This window comes from Eretmochelys imbricata, chromosome 7 (assembly GCF_965152235.1).
Source record: "Eretmochelys imbricata isolate rEreImb1 chromosome 7, rEreImb1.hap1, whole genome shotgun sequence".
In the NCBI taxonomy this organism is placed as follows: Eukaryota; Metazoa; Chordata; order Testudines; family Cheloniidae; genus Eretmochelys; species Eretmochelys imbricata.
Genome location: NC_135578.1, coordinates 19,077,115 through 19,094,012, shown reverse-complemented (window position 1 = coordinate 19,094,012; position 16,898 = coordinate 19,077,115). Strand labels below are relative to the sequence as shown.

The 16,898-nt window shown below is 45.3% G+C and overlaps 1 protein-coding gene across 1 annotated transcript in view; it reads left to right on the top strand.

Moving 5' to 3' along the window:
* The window catches only part of PLXND1 (plexin D1), a 122,734-nt gene that overhangs the window by 99,114 nt on the left and 6,722 nt on the right, over positions 1 to 16,898 (top strand). The window contains exons 28-34 of the mRNA XM_077822615.1: positions 877 to 980; positions 2,582 to 2,645; positions 5,655 to 5,689; positions 7,881 to 7,985; positions 8,824 to 8,987; positions 10,875 to 11,022; positions 16,122 to 16,262. Of these exons, the coding sequence (XP_077678741.1) occupies positions 877 to 980; positions 2,582 to 2,645; positions 5,655 to 5,689; positions 7,881 to 7,985; positions 8,824 to 8,987; positions 10,875 to 11,022; positions 16,122 to 16,262 (761 nt within the window). The remainder of the gene's footprint in view (positions 1 to 876; positions 981 to 2,581; positions 2,646 to 5,654; positions 5,690 to 7,880; positions 7,986 to 8,823; positions 8,988 to 10,874; positions 11,023 to 16,121; positions 16,263 to 16,898) is intronic.

The window sequence follows — 16,898 nt, the reverse complement described above, 5'->3', positions numbered from 1 at the left end:
TAGAAAACAGCTGTGCCCTGTTCAGCTCTTTGTCAGTAGTTGGCCAAGGTGTTGCCTGGCCCTGTTCCCCATCCCAATTGACTTGGAATGGTGTGTGTGGCCGTAGGTGACATACTGAGCAAGTGCACTCAGTGAGGGGAGAATGGAGGAGGAGATTACATGGACATTGAAATTCAATGTCACAGGTAGCCACGAAGGGGTGACATTCACCATGGCCAAAGCCTCGCTAAACAGTGCCCATGCAGAAGGCAAGATGTGAACCAAGTAGCAATCCTGCCCCTCACCCTGCTCACCACTAGCTGATGCCCCAGTTCATGTCTCCAGGTAACCCTGCAGAAGAGCGGGAATGCTATGCTTTTTGTCTGTTGGCTGATGCACACGGGCATTTGGGGCCCGGAATCTGGTAAAATGAAGCCTAGGCCCAGCAATCCATACTCTCTGCCCACACCACACAGCCCTCCCTCTTGTGTGCTGTCGGGAACGGGTCAGAGTACTGTGCGCAGTGGAGAATTTATGCCGGATGGGGACTGATAGGGGTGCACACTTGCAGTGGCTCTGAGCACCTGGTGAGATGGTCAGAACCCTCTGTACCTCCCTCCGCACCATACAGTCCAGTGTGGACTCAGCCCCGGTTCACCCTCTTGCCCTAAACCAGGAAATTGCACTTTCCGCTTCTCAAGTTAATCCTGAAAGCTTTTCTATTGCAGGCCTGTGAGAGGCATCTGTGGTCCAGTCACATGGCACAGCAGAGACCCCAATACCTCCAAGCACCTGTTCTCTACGTTAAACGTGGCGTCTAAACACACATTGCTCCCAGCCGAGGTACACGTGCCCTGCTCAGGCTGGCTTTGCATTAACTCCCTTGTTTGTATTTAGAATGGTTTGCCACAAGCACTGACAGCTACGTCCTGCGGGACCTTGATGACACTTCAGTGGTGGAGGATGGCAGAAAGAAACTCAACACTTTAGCCCACTACAAGGTAAAACTGCAAGTGCTCACAGACAGACTTCCATTCCTTCCAGCCAGTCTGTCCTCAGGGACATTCCCTTCCCAAGGAGGATTAACAGAGACAAGCAGGAAGGTTGCCATAGCTTCATGAGAGCTTCCGGGGAACAGACATCTGCCCTGGCAAGAAACTCATTAATATTGCAACACATTGAGATTAATTAAATGCTCTTCATGCAAAACAAGTTATTACTGACAACATAAAAGGCTCCTATTCCCAATGGCCACCATCCATGCTGATTAACATCATAGCACTCCCCTTCCCTGCTCCCACTGAAATCTATGATAGAATTGCCATTGACTGTCCTGAAAGCAGGCTCTGGCCCACAAATGGGAGCTGTTTGTTTTTGTAACAGAGGGTTCCACTTAAAGTGACACTGTCAAAGAGCAGAAGCATAAAATGTACGGTTACATGTGATTTCACCAAAAATGGATCTGAACAGAGATGTTTTCTTGGCTCTTTTTTTACCTTTAAAACTAAATGAAAACTGGAATTTTTATTGGATTCTTGATTTCCACATACCCCTGAAATGCTGGAAGCACAATCCACCCTGCACTGCAACACAGTGCATGGAAAATCAGAAGTGAAACATTATGATCACTGTTACTGTGGTAGCATCTACAAGCCCCATTCATGGACCAGGACCCCATTGTGCTCCATGCTGTACAAAAACAGAACAAAAAGACCGTCCCTGCCCCGAAGAGCTGACAATCGAAATTTGGTGGCATTCTTCCTTGGGAGCGAAAGCATCTAAATGTGAAAAGCCATTTTCTTTTCTTTTAAATAATCTGATGTGTTGTTACTTTAATACATAAATCGGAGGTATCCATCACCATGGTGTCTGGAACCATTTATCTATCTTAGATACTTATATGGCCTCCAATACCATAGTATTGGAGCATATCACTGTCTTTAAGGTGTTTATTCAGCGAAGAAGGGACATACTATTATCCCCATTTTACAGATGGGAAACTGAGGCCCAGAGAGACCAAGTGATTTGCCCACAGTCACAGGAAGTCTGTGGCAGAGCAGAGAATTGGACCAAGTCCCAGGTTAGCACACTAACCATTGGACCATCCTTTCTCTCTTTTTTTAGAAATAACAATAGTTCCCCCACGAGAGGAGCTTGCACCACACACACACACAGCATTTCATTTCTTGCTTGGCATCAGTCAAATCCAGATGGTGTATTTCTTCACACTCCTAGCAAAGGCCGTTCCCCCATCCATCTTCCCAGCCTGGAGAAAGAGATGAAGAATGGGCCTTGCCCTGGAAGTGGCAAGGCTCCTGTGTCATTAGTCACTAGTGCCCAGATGCTCAAAGGTATTTAGGTGCCTAACTCCCATTGATGTCATTGAAATATTGGGAGTTAGGCACCTAAATCTGGGGCTAACATCACAGTGTTTTATTCCGCGAGGTGCAGTTGTCATCTTGAGCGTGGCAGTTTATGTTTGCTGCTCAGACACAGCTGCATCATGAGTACAAGGCTGCCCCAGCTACAGAGCTACCTCGCTTAGCTGTAATCCCGAGCATTCCTTGACATCCCTTACCTTTGTTCTTCTTGTCCTCCTCAGATTCCTGAAGGTGCCTCTCTGGCAATGAGTTTATCAGATAAGAAGGACACCACGCTAAGTCGAGGTAATTTGCTTTTCTCTCTCTTTCATAGTGATGGCACAGGTGACCTTTGTTTTTAGAGATGGGAAGTGGGATCAGGGTTGGCTCTGAGGAGGTGCAGAGAGCCTGCAGACTGCACATTTCAGACCTCTTGCTGAACAGATGAGTGTGGGGTTAACCTTTTCACGGCTAGCTAGAATATTGTGGTTCCCCTCATTCCTGGAGCACCATCCCCCGGAAATGCATCAAGCATTCAACCAGTGATGATAATCAACTTCAGCCTATGACACACCTCCTCTTTGCCTGGGAATGCTGTAAACACATGGGCAGCCCTCATCAGTACACAGGGCAGATGTTTCTGAGATGCCTGCAGCCCCAGTGCTGGGTGCCCTCAGTTTCAGCTTCATCTGTCTCTTTTCTGTAGTGCTGCACCACATGGCAGGCTATCGAGCTGTGATCCTCACTGGGACCCAGAGCCTGAGGCAAAACTCAGTGGGAGTAAAAACTGAGGATTTGGCCCCACAGTCGTAGTGTGGTCTGAGCGTTGCTAGGCCGGGTGGCCTGGCGACTTCTGAGTGAGCCTCTGACAATGGAATAGACCAACAGGATCTCCAATTGTTCTTCTTCGAGTGCTTGCTCATGTCGATTCCACTGTGGGTGTGCACACGCCCATGTGCACAACCGTCAGAGACTTTTGCCTCAGCGCTACCCGTAGGGCCGGCTGTGGCGCCCCCTGGAGTGCCGAGCTCAAGGTGCGGTATATCAGTATCTCCAATTGTTTTTCCAGCTGGTGCTCTTTACCCAAGAAAGCTTATGTTCAAATAAACTTGTTAGTCTCTAAAGTGCCACAAGTCCTCCTTTTCTTTTTGCGGATACAGACTAACACGGCTGCTACTCTGAAACCATTCATGGCACTGTGGCAAATATATATAGAATGAGCAATCAGCTCTTAAACGCCCCCTCCTTCCACTGGATTCTTTACTACTGAGATACAACAAGCCCCAGATGTCTTCAGCTGCTCACAGAACGCTTATGCTACAAGAACTTGTGTGGCTGAATCCTGCCCTTTATATATGAATGGTGCAGCACCCTCAGCCAGAATTGATGGCTGGACAAAGAGACAGAAAGACGGAGCAGAGACACTTAGTGCTCTATTGACTGCAGTGCGTGACATTCTCTGTGTGGCGGCCAACAGTCTGGAGAAAAAAAAAAAAAAGGAATCCAAAGAGCTGTGAGCAGTGTTGCTGCAGTATTCTGTAGAGCTGTGGGGGGGCCAGGACCAGAGACTGCTGGGAATATAATACGTTGGTCATCAGGCTGGACAGCATGAGGTCATCTCCATCAGTGCTGCTGAATAGGCCCATTTGTCACTCTTTGTACTTGAATGGCTGCTGTTTAGTGTTGTGACAGCCCAGCTCCCAATTTCTGCTGAATGCTTCACATCAGGCTGAAGAGCTTTTCGTTGGATGAGTAGTGTACGAGTGGTAGATCACGGTTTTATGGTCAATCCTCATGTGTCACTCTGACATCCAGCGAGGAAACTTCTAAACTTCTCATTCCAACACTAAGGGTTTTATAGGTCACTTGTAAAAAGGAAAAACAATTGATTTTGTGTCCTTTTGTGCTAAAGCCCCTTTTTAATCTGTGTTTATACAGCACCTAGCACAATGGGGTCCTGATCCATGACTGGGGCTCCTAGGTGCTATGGTAATACAAATAATAATAATGTTATGTTGTTGTTATTATTATTATTATTATTTTATTGAAATATGTGGGTGGAGGAGAGGGGAGGGTTCTGATTTCTTTCTTTTTTTAACCTTAAACATCTGGATTATCAAGTCTCCTCCTGTGTTTGCTCAAAGACTGTGTAGAGAACGGGGCCGGGCCCTATCTGTCCCTCAGTTTGAAGGTGTTTGAATCTTTCACAAAGAACCTGTTTTCTCCAGATGTTTGTTGGAGGTTTGCATTGAACAGGTGTTTACAAAAACAAAACAGAAAAGGAGGAGTTTGAAAATCTAATCAAAGATCACTTCCCCTCTCAATTACGCAATGTCAATCTCTTAATGTCAGCATCTGTCTAGTTCTCAAGTGCTGCATAGAGTCATCCAGCAAAGGCAGGGTAGACAAGAATTTCATATGAAGAAAAAATCAGACATAAAGTTTTTAAAAGCTGCCAGTTTCTTTAGGCCTTCACACATGGTAAAGAAGAAAAATGGCACAGCTCCAATGTCATTTGCCTTTGAGATCACTTTTAAGCGACAAGAATTTTGAAGATCATTGCACTGCTTGGAGAGGGGAGGAAGTTTGTGTTGGATGGAGAGGAGGGTGGAGGAAAAGTGTTGCACTGCCATTCAAGAGCAAGTTCAAAGAGCAGCTGAAGCAACACACCTACCCAGAAATGCTGCCGCTCAGAGTGACACATTCGCAGAATAAATGGAGTAGATTCAGGATGGTGCCCCAGTCAAATGTGTCTTTGCAGAAATGTATGTCTTCCTGGGTCTTTCCTTGTAGCTACTGACCATCAGAGTCTGAAAGCAGAAGTCATTGCTTGCAAACAAACAGTTACAGCAGCTTTTGGCCGCCAGATTTAGTCAGCATATAGAAATCAGTTTCCTTTCTGAGACCGGGTGATAAGAGACTCTTTCTGAAATCCGAGTCAAACAGTATGTTGTCCAGTAATGATAAATGCTGAAGTACAGCCTAGACAAGGACAAACATAACTAGTGATCAGAGTGCAGGACTGGAAATTGGCAACTCACGAATTCTAATCCTGGCTCTGACACTGTCTTCAGGCAAGACACTGTGCCTCTCTGCCTCAGTTTCCCCATCTGTCTAATGGGTTAAATACCAACTTCACAGAAACACTGTCAGGGTTAGCTAAAGTGGCTTGTACAGGAATCACTTAGTGTTGTCCTTGTTGCTCCTTCCCCAGAAAACAACACCCACGCCCAAACTTTTTCATTAACTGATTCTGTATGAAGTTTTCTGAGGCACAACATAAGAAACTAAGCTGTTTTTTTTTATTTTTTCCAGTGAAGGATTTGGATACCGAAAAATACTTTCATTTAGTAAGTATCCCATTCCAAAATCCATCAAGGCTAATGACTCTCCCACTGTGTGTGGCCAAGGGTGTTTTTGTTGGGGGTTACTTCACCCATCTCCTCCCCATTTCCTTTGTAGAAAATGTCTATTTGGGAACTGGACCCTTTCACCAAGAAATTGCCTGAGAAAGGAGGTACTGATAACTTAAGGAAAAGGCAATGAATGCACACAAATCCCAATAGCAACTTCCCTGGAGCCCTGTCTTGTGGCTGGGAAAAGAATTACTTAGCTAGAGGAGTGTGGTGGTGGGAAGGAGGCCTGGCCCGATGGAATTTGCAATGTACAATTGTTATGGAATGAGCCTGCCTTGCAGCAATGTATTAATGTGCACTTAAAGGGCACTAATGCTGTGCAGAGTTTTTTTGTCAAAGGCAAAGCTAGGAATGCTTTCCATATGTACAGTAAATGCAGGCGGATGCATTTGTCACCCAGCTAGCTTGTTGGCTGGTGATCAGACCTGCCCAGGGGGTTGGCTGAGCCCCCTGTGGTTACTGCGTTGTTTTTGTAATAAGGTAATACTTGAGCATACGGTATGTTTGGCAGAGAGATTTCAGTTTTTATCTTAATCTTGATCATAGTCTCAAACATATTTCACCTTTCTGATGGCTGCCAACTAACAGATACAGGAAGAGCAAAACCCTGCTAGTCAGGGATGTTTCCAAAAAATGGAGTTCACTGCAAGCCTATAAACTTAATCTTTACAAGGAAGTAGTTTGTGCCATACAGAAAGATTCCAACCTTTTTATTCTGTTGCTCAATCATGAATTTGTTATAGCAAGAGATCTTCATCTGGCCTAAATCAGCATAGCTCTATTTATGTCGATGGAGCTGTTCTGATTGACACCAGCTAAAGATCCGGCCCAAAGAGTTACATTCCAGAGTAGGGGTAGGTAAGTTCCAATGGTATGAAACTCGATGGGAGAGGAGAATCATACTCAATGTGACTATACTATTATGATATTCCTGGTAACCTCTTCCCCCCACGGTATTTCTGCTTTTGGACCCATGTCATTTCCATGTACGTGATGAAAGAGGAGTGAATCTTCTTCAGCCTTGATTATGTTAACGTAACCCAGCTCCGTGGGGCTGAAGCACTATGTGTGACAGTGGCAGAGGAACCCCTTTACACTGCACTCAGTGAGATGCTGGCTCCCCATGCTACCTCCCCGTCAGAGAGACCAACAGTGGGGTCGAGAGGCTGCATATAAGACAGCCTTACTAGCATGGAATATAAAACCTATCCTGCAATGGAAACAGAGCAGAGATCTGTGGCCTGCTCTAGATGCCCATTACCATTAGAGAGTTCAGACAACAGCATGGACTGAGCAGCAAGCTAGGAGAGAAATGCCTGATTCCTAATCCCAGCTTTGCCACTGAGTCCCTGTGAAGCCTTGGGCAAGTCACTTAATACATAAATACTATTACTCACCCATCTCAGTGAGGTAGTGATGATTTACAAGTTAATGTTTGGACAGCACTCTGAAAGTCTGAAGTGATGTATTGTTATAAGGGGGAAAGGGGCATTTCAGACATCAGGAAATATTTTATGAACTTCACATCTTTCCAAATTTAAAAAAATGTGCTCCAATAAAAAAAATACTAGGAGCACTGCAGGAAAAGAGAGAGAGGGTGAACATGCACATAGAAAATAATCAGAAGAGGTACATCAGTGGCATGCTAGGGCACTGCCGGGGCACTAATTCAATGATCTGAGCAATGGAACATTTAGATTTTGTTTTTTTGTTTTAAAGGTAGCAGAGGGTTTGTTAACAAATCAAACAAAGTTTTTGTGCTTTTTCCACATTTCAAGACAAGCTGCTTTTTTCTGTGTAAGCCTGGCCTTGTGTTGCTGGTATCCCAAATTACAGTAGCACTGGGAGAATTCAAGAAGTGAAACAGACCAAAAACTTAAATGAAATTGATCGGTTCATTTTCATTGTCCAAGTTAAGAGAAATAGAACAAAAGGCACAAATAGCAAAAAGTCAGTTTGATCATTAAGTTTCTTTCAGTTTTAACTAATCTAATTGTGTGTTTGGCAGCATAGATAATGTTTTATTCACTGTGTAAATTGTGTGTTGGTAACATCCCTTCTTACTCAGTAAAAAGATGTCCCGAAGGCAGGAATCATGAGCATATTTTTTCTTGTATTGACTCAGGTTCTTCCAACTGATGAACTGATTGAACATAAGAAGTCCCATAGACAGAGTCATAGAAAAAAAGTCCTACCTGAGATCTACTTGACCAGGTTGCTATCTACAAAGGTAAGAGAAGCTGGGGCAGGGTGAGAGTTTTGTTTATGGGAAATAGGATATCTGTTGGTAGCTCTGTCATAAAATGTGACTTGTTATTTTTAAGCAAGGTTACATTATGCCCTGAGTAGAGATGGGTGCTGTAGCATCCCTCTCTGTAGAGAAGAGATGGGACTCTGCCATACCGAATATAAGGAATTTGAAGCTGCTGGACATAAGCAGACCCTGTAGTTTTCTCTGACTTTGTAGCTGGTAGTCTGCCTAATGAAGCCACACGTTACCTCCCTGTTGCCTGGCCTGGCCTATACACTTAGGAAAGGGATTCGGACTACAACAGAGGCTCAAGACCCAAAATTAAGATTTGGGCACAGACTTCCCCAAAGTTTGGGGATGTTCAGATCAGAGGAGGGGGAAGAACATTGGTTCAATCTGGATTCAGTTTGGAACTTCCCTACACTCCAAGGGTGTTTGGATTCAGGGCTTGGGCTCAAGCCCATCTTTAATCCCAGTGTGATGTATAGCTGGACCAGAGATCATAAGAATGGCCAACAATCTCTAGTTTTCTATTTACTGTGCAGAACAATCACAGATGTGCTCTGAGATCCCAGCAGTAAGAAAAAGCAACCTCTATGCCAAAAGAAATTAGCTCCAAACTGGAGCTAATTATATCACCAGGCACAAAACTAACCTTTCTCTCTCCCATTTTGCATCCCCTCCCTTTCTCAATTTACTAAACTGGCAGCAAAGTCTCTTTCACTTGTGAAGAACAAACCAATCCCCTCGGAATAGTAACTTTTTTTTAGTTGTTGCTGCTTCACCTTGGCCAATGCTATGTGCGCTTGTCCCCTAGGGCACGTTGCAGAAGTTCCTGGATGACCTATTCAAAGCCATTCTCTGTATGCGAGAGGACAAGCCGCCTGTGGCTATCAAGTATTTCTTTGACTTCCTGGAGGAGCAAGCGGAGAAAAGAGGGATCTCTGACCCTGACACTTTGCACATTTGGAAAACCAACAGGTTTGGAAGATGAGACCCATTATTTCCTTCCTTTCCAGCTCAGCAGGACAAGTAGATGCAAAGCCACAGTGCCCTCAAATAATCATTAAAGTGATAATGCAGAGAGCTGGTAACGAATACAGGATTTAGAGTGCTTGGTGGGGCAGAGAACTGGGGCAGGGACAGAAACAGAGAGCTGAGGGGTACAACTAAGGGACAGAGGAAAAAGGAGCAGAAAGGGGGACAGAAAAGCCAAGGGGCAAGTGGGGACAGAGAGCTAGCAATATTGCCAACCTCAGGTATTCAGAAATCCGGAGTCTGGCCCACAAAAAGTCATGAGATTGTCTTAAAAATCACGAGATTTTTGAAGCAATATGTTTGGGTTCTTTTCATTTGTCTTCTGACTTTTGAACCTTTTGGGGGTCACATTTTCAAGCTTCTCTCTGCAGCCATGAAGGCTAGAAAGTTACTGTTTTTTTAATAACCCGTTGAGATGCTGGCATCTTCACATGACTCCAGGAGCTGGCACTTCAAGAAGAACACCATATAGTGGGAGACAGATGGTAAAGTGGCAAGAGTTGGCATCACTGAGCAAGAAGAAAAGCAGAGAGCTGGGGCCAGATTACTAAGGAAGGCTGTGGAACACAGAAATGAGGAATGACCCAGAGGGCCAAGGCAGAGATAGGGAAGAAACTTGAAGGAGGTTCAGCCATCTTAATAGAAGAGGAGTGGCGAGAACTCGGGGGAAAGGGGAGAGGAAACTTGAAGGAGAGGCTCAGCACCTCTCAGATGAGAGGGGCAGTTGGCCCTGAAGTTGCCACAATGGGACCAGCTGTTCCAGCCCCAGCTCATGGAAATTAAGAACATGCTTTGGGAGAGAAGATCAGTGGGTATGCAAATTAGCATAATAGGTTGGTTTAGGGTATGGAAATTTTATCTCCAGGTTTTTGATGCGCCAATAGATAGGGCTGCTAATGGGCTACAGGGCTTCTCCCTTCTTGGCCGCTGGTTCTAATCCTGTCCAAGTTGGTTGTGAGCCAGAGTTGTTACCATCAGATGCTCGGAGTTCTGCTTCGTGGTCTCAGTACAACGCCTCGTGGGCAGGTCTCTCCATCCCCATTGGCACTTGAGCTGGCAGGCTCAGCAGCAAAGCCAAGGAACGCGTGAGCCACGGAACTGATCCATCTAGGCCAGGGAGGAGCAGATGGAGAGAAGTTTGCACTGCTGCTGTCTGTGCTGTAGCCATTTCATGGCAAGTTGTGTTTGCAGGGCACAGTCACCAGTACTGAAATAGCTGCCACAAAGGTGTTCCAAACATCTGTGCTAGGAAGACAGGGTGAAAGCGACAAAAAAGAGCAAGACAGCAATGGCCTTCTGGATTTATGCCCTTGGAGAGCGAGAAAATGTAATGAAGGTCAGACACAAGGGATGTTTCCCAGGACTGTGCCTATCCATCAGGCCCTGGTTACATTCTGACACTGAGACGGATGAACAGGGATCAGCACCACTTGTAGGAAGTTAGTTCTAAATTTACAGGCAAAAGCACAGAGATCTTTTATGAACGATGCAAGGCTCAATGAATTGCTCAAGGTGTAATGCAGCGATCATACCTAGGTAGGGATACTCATGCATACTCCATGCCTGATCCTCACACTTCACCCTAAAGGAAACTCCCTGTCATCTGTGAAACACATTCCTCCCCCTTCTAGCCAAGGTGATGCATAGCAAGGGATGGTAACAACAATTAAATAATAACCTTGTCTCCATATTTTTCCCTTTTCTTTTTTTCTTGTGTTTTTTCTCCTCCATCACCCCGTCTGCTTTTTTCTTTCTTTTCCTCAAATCACTCTGGACTGATCTGGGAATGTTGAAGCTCATCCAGTCTGTTTCTGATGCTTTCCCATGCAGCCTACCTCTGAGGTTTTGGGTCAACATTCTGAAGAATCCCCAGTTTGTCTTTGACATCGACAAGACTGACCATATAGATGCCTGTCTCTCTGTCATAGCCCAGGCCTTCATCGATGCCTGTTCCATCTCCGACCTACAGCTGGGCAAGGTACAGATCTGCAGCTCCCACTAAGATGCATCTGTCCCTTCTCCCCACTCTCTGCTCAGAGTTAAGTCTTACAAGAATTGAGATTGGGTGATGGGAGTGCATGGTTGTAGGCATGCTGGAATGATAGGCAACATGGGAGCCAGAGTCTGGGAAGTTAAGGAAATTGAAGCCTAAATGGTGAATGAAATATTCTGGGTCCTTCATCAGTAGACCAGGTGGTGCGCTGCGCTGTATATTGTTCCCATTCTTAAAGGAAAGCTTTATTGCTGAGCCCAATAGGATAAAAGCTCAAACTGAGAAACAGCCATCACCATGAGTACACAAAGAAATGGGATTGTGACAGTATGTGTATTAATTACGGCTGACATAATGGCTGATGGCAGCTGTGGGGCTGAGAAGTGTAAGGATGGGCCCCATCAACCCTGGGGTGCTGAAACTCCTGAATCTCAGGCAGTCTCCAATCCAAATCCCAGTTTTGCAAGTAGGCCCCATCTCCAACTTTCTGTGACGCTCTGTCTGAGAGTCCCGTGCAGAGGCTATGCACCAACTCCTGACCTGCATTAACAATAGTTTGAGTCAGAAGGAAAATTTGAATGCAACTTTAAATGGAAGTGAGATTCTCATCTCACTTACAACAGTTCAACTTCAGTGACTTTGACAGAGCTATTCCTGAATGACCCTGGGGAAAGAGAGGGAAGAATCAAGCCCTTAACACTGAAAACATTAAGGCAGGTTGAAAATTGGCTTGTGGCCTGTTCCATGTTGGGCAGCACAATGGAGACCTGGTCTATACTATGTTTTGCCAGATAGGCAATGGCATTCTGTAAGGAATGTGAAAAATCACCCCCCAAGAGACAGCTATGCTGGCAAAAGCCCTGGTGGACATGCAATTATACTGACCAAAAAAAGTCCTTTTGGCAATATTGCCTATTCCATTCAGGGAACTGGTAGAAGCTATACTGAAAAAAAAACAGTATAAACTGGTCTCCACTAGCAGGGTTTGCTGGTATAGTTCTTTTTCTAGCATAGACAAGGCTTTAGTGAACTAAGCACAAGACTGGGAACCAGAAACTACTGCAATCTCATCCAAGCTCCACCACTGACTTTCTTTGAGGCCTTGGCCAAGTGACCTAGGCCCAGAACATCACAGGTATTTAGGCACCTAACTCCCACTGAAATCAATAGGTGTTAAGCACCGAAATAACTTGAGATTCTGGCCTTTGGTCATAAATTTTCAAAGTGTGTGCGCATGGGCAGCGGGTAAAGGAGGCTGGGAGAGGCTAAGCCTCCCAAACCTCCACTAATGCTTCCTGCTGCGGCCCTGGGGCTGGGCCATGGCAGGGCTCAGAGTTCCTCTGGGTGGACCAGGCTCAGGGGCTCAGTCCTGGTCAGCCAGGGCTCCTCCGGACTGCTCTGCATTCTGGCAGGCCAGCCCAGACTTGGGGCTGCTCCTGTACTCCAGGGGCCAGCTGGGGTTCAGGACAGCGCTGGTGGGCCAGCCAGCAAGAGCTGGGGCAGGGGCAAACTTTGGGCGGAAGGGGCAGGGCAGGGGGCTTGCCTCCCCCAAACTGAGGGTGCACATGCCACGTGTGTGTGGTCCTTTTTGTACACACCTCTGACCTGCATGCAATGTCAGGGTTGGGTACAAATAGATCTGTGCACACACAAGCAACCCTGACTTGCATGCATGCATCGGGCATAGCCCACGGGCAGGTGAGGTCTACATGGAAGTTCACTTGCACTTTTGGGAATTTAGGCTTTAACCACTTAGGTTTCCTATTTGTGAAATAGGGATAATAATATTAACCTACCTCAGGAATTAAAGGGTTAACAAATCCATTTGTATAAAGCTCTTTGGCAATATCAAGTGCTATATAAGTACTGTTTGTATGAGGCGCTCATCCTGCCCCTAGCACATATTCCAGCATTTAAAGCAAGTTGTCCGTGTTGCTCAGCCCAACAGCATGAGGTTTGTTTATCCTGTACAGAAAAGTCCTGTGGAATCAAACAGGTATGAAACCTTATAGGGGCCTATCGAAAATACTCTGAAAACGTGACAGAGAGAGTGATTATTTATTTAGGCCGCAAGCCTGAAAAACAGTTACACATGTGCTTTATTTTACACAAGAGCAGGGACATTTACTTCTGTTTTAAGCACATGTGTAATTGTTTGCAGGATCAGGGTCTTATTTATTTTTATGATGATAGTTGCCAGAAATCAGGATCAGCTCCCATTGTGCTAAGAGCATTACAAAGACATACAAAGACACAGTCCCTGCCCTAAAGAGTATACAATCTTTTGAGTAGGTTGTTTGATTTCTAGCAGGGCTATCCTAGGGTATTCTGGTCTGTCGGCAGTTCAGCCACACTTACAGAAAAGCAATCATTCGTTATTAAGTTCTGGTGGTGTTGCCAGAAGGGGTCATTTTTCAGTGTTGTAAAACGAAAAGCGACATGTCACGGTTTGTTCAGGTGAGCAGTGCTCTGATTACGTCACTCTACAACTGCATGAGGCTACGAGAATGAGTGTTTTTGCCTTCAGAGACTTTGCCAAGATCAGGTGGCGGATCTAGGTGCCATCAGTTCACACAGGATTAATCAGTTTAGTTCTACCCTATTTTGAATATGCCCATCACCCTAGTATCTAGGCATCTGATTCTACTCAGTCACAGTGGTTTTACCTTGCTGTAACACCATTTACTTCAGTGGGGTTACTCTTGATTTGAGGGACATCAGAATCAGGCCCACGCATCTAGCTTCGTCTTGGGATTTTATGTTGCTGAGGCTGTTCTCTGCACTTTACCACTGATAAATGTTAGTAGTTCAGAACAGTTATTGGTCTTTATGGGGCTAATCCTGCGGCTCTTTATCCCCCAAACAGTCTAATTGAAATCATGGAAGTAAGGACTCAAGGAACAGACTGTAAATATACAACAGTCTAGAAAGTATGGGCCTGGTTCTCCTCTCACTGCTACCCGTTTTACCCCCATGTAACTCACATCACCCTCAAACTCCATAGCTCAGGCAGCTAGAAGGAAGAGAGGTTGCGTGTGTTTTATTGTCCTCCCTTTGGCTCCGCTGAGTTTGGTGTTGACATCTGAAACTTCCTGACATAAATAAGTTTTATGAGTGAGTGCTGTAAATCATGTCCTCATGGTGCAGTATGTGACGCAGAGCACACCCTGTGGGGGGCTGGGTGTCGGGGCAGAGCATTCCACCTAAATTAAAAGCATCAGGAAGTCTTCACTGGGAGAGATTTAATACTGGAGGAAGATCTAATGACTGCTTGATTTTTGTTTGTTTGGGTTTTGAACATTTTTTAGTCTGTTACGAAACACCTATAATTTGTCCTTGTCAAACTGTCGATTAAAGAAGGGGGGGTCAGCTGGGGTCAGACAGCAGATGGAAATGTTTTCAGAAACACAATAGCATAAAAAAGGAATCGTTGAGTAATGTGGGAAGAATAAATCTCCCACATAAAAGTAAAGTGGCCTGTATATACAGTATGTCACCAGCCTTACACTGATGTAATTGCACTGTCTTCAGTGGAGTTACTCCCAGTTTAAATTGGTATGAGATTAGAATCAGATCACATATATCTGTATTCTGTGTATGTAATAAACTTTAACATGCACTCCCTGTGCCAACATACAATTTATAATACATATACATACAGAAACGGAGAAATAACTAAGAGGAAGTTTGGTTCCCTCTGAGCTTTGTAAAGGAAGTGTTATAAACAGGCTATATAAATATGTAGGGCATTGCACAAATGCAGTCTGGGGGGTTGAAACCACACAGACCCTACAGCTGATGCTGAATGCCGCTGCCCATTTAGTGAGGGTATGTCTCCACTTTGAGTTGGTAGTATAATTTCCACCTCAAGGAAACATGCCTGCACTAGCTAGTACCCTAAAAACAGAAGTGCTACCACAGCAGCATAAGTGGTGGAAAGGACCAGCTGCCCCAAGTGGGAGATGCTAGGGATGTATGCGGGGTGGGTAGCCCCTCCCACCACTGCAGCTACACTGCCATTCTGCACCACCAGAGCTAGCGCAGGTATGTCTCCTCAAGCTGGAAATTACCCCTCCAGAAAAACTGTAGACATACCCTTACTAGTGCTAGCCACATCCCATATTACAACTGTGCCCTAAAGGCTTCACTGGCTTCCTGGTTATGGCCCGGTGCATTTCAAGGTGCTGCTATCAACCTTGAAGGCCTTAACTGGTTTTCTAGCTGAAGGACCCGTTCCCTCCCTGTGTAGCTGCAACATTTGGGGTCAGCTGGTGTGCTCTTGCTAATAGTCCCTGGACTTGTGTGTCTGGGGGCTGGGACAGGCTAGTCTCAGTACAGCATCATTCAGTCTAGACCTTTGTCCCTTCCTTGTCCCAACAGACAGTCTGTTGACCTTCAGGGCACCATGTAAAGGTAATAGGCCCAGGTCACTCCCAGGGTAATGCTATTGAAAGGAATGGCACTACCTGGAGGATCAATTTGATCCCACCAGTTTAACTTTTAGACTTTTGTCTGAGTAGGTGCTGGTGGGGCTATACCATCCCTGATAGCTGGGCAGGGAGAATGAGATGATTAATGTCCACTTGGACAAAACAAAGTGTAGTTGGTTATTTTCCCTTTATTAATTTACATGTACTCGATCAGACAGAATGTGAGCAGGACACATTGTTTTAGACGACTAAAAATAAATCAAAACTCTAATGAAAAAGAATCCAAGGCCAATATGTCAACCTGCAAAGCTCAGTCCCTCCCACCAACGTGACATAAAGAACTTGATTTTTAAACAGGCTGCGTGCCCAAAATGAATGTGTAAATTTGGGCAACACCTCATCATGTATGTACCCAGTACCCTGATTTACATGCAGTCTTAGCCGTTGTATGTGCACAGTAGTCATGCCATTGTGCACACATTTTGTGCATCTTACTGGTTAAAACCAGGACCCAAAAGTTGAGTTTTTTCCTTAACACAGTTGAAGTTCTTGTTTTAAAAACTTGGTATTAAACTTCCAATGTGAAGCCCGGATGACCAGGGAATGAGCCTTGGAGCCAATGAAGTATCTATCTGTCTCTCTCTCTCTCTCTAGGACTCACCTACCAATAAACTACTGTATGCCAAGGAGATTCCAGAGTATAGGAAAATAGTGCAGCGCTATTACAAACAGATCCACGACATGCCACCTCTCAGTGAGCAGGAAATGAATGCACACCTCGCAGAGGAGTCACGGGTAAGAAATCTGCAAAGCCATGGTAGCTTTAAAGAAGGTCTACTCATACACCCACTGGTGTCTGCTGGAGCAGGAGCAGCCGCACAGAATCCGTTGTGGGAGTGTGGTGGTGTTCTCCAGGCTGCTGAGCACACCTTTTCTGGCCGCCGTAATGGCTACAAGGTTGATAGGTAACCTGTGGGGAAAGCAGGCAGGGATCAGCTGTCTGCAGTACAGGACATTGGGTAATGCAGTACAGGACGCTGGCACTGAGCATCATACATGCTAATGCTGAAGCTGGAACAGAAAGGGAAAAATCATTTCTCCTCTCTCTATATAAATGTAGAGCTAGATCCACTAACTCCACTTTCTCCAGCTGCAACCTTCAAATTGTCAGGGATTGGCCCTGTTTATTTGCCCTAAAGAGGAGCATGGTAGGAATGAGTGATGTGCTGCTGTGAAGACAGAAGAATTCTGATGAACCAAAAGACAGTTGATTCTGAAGCTAAGACTCTCTCTAAGCACATCAGTGTAGACCAGTATGTCCCTGCACTGGGAGTGAACAAACTTGGGTTCTGTACCCAGGTCTGCCAGTGTCTTTGTTTGTGATTTCACTGCTAAGTGCTTCAGTTTCCCCTTCTATAAAATTAGAATAAT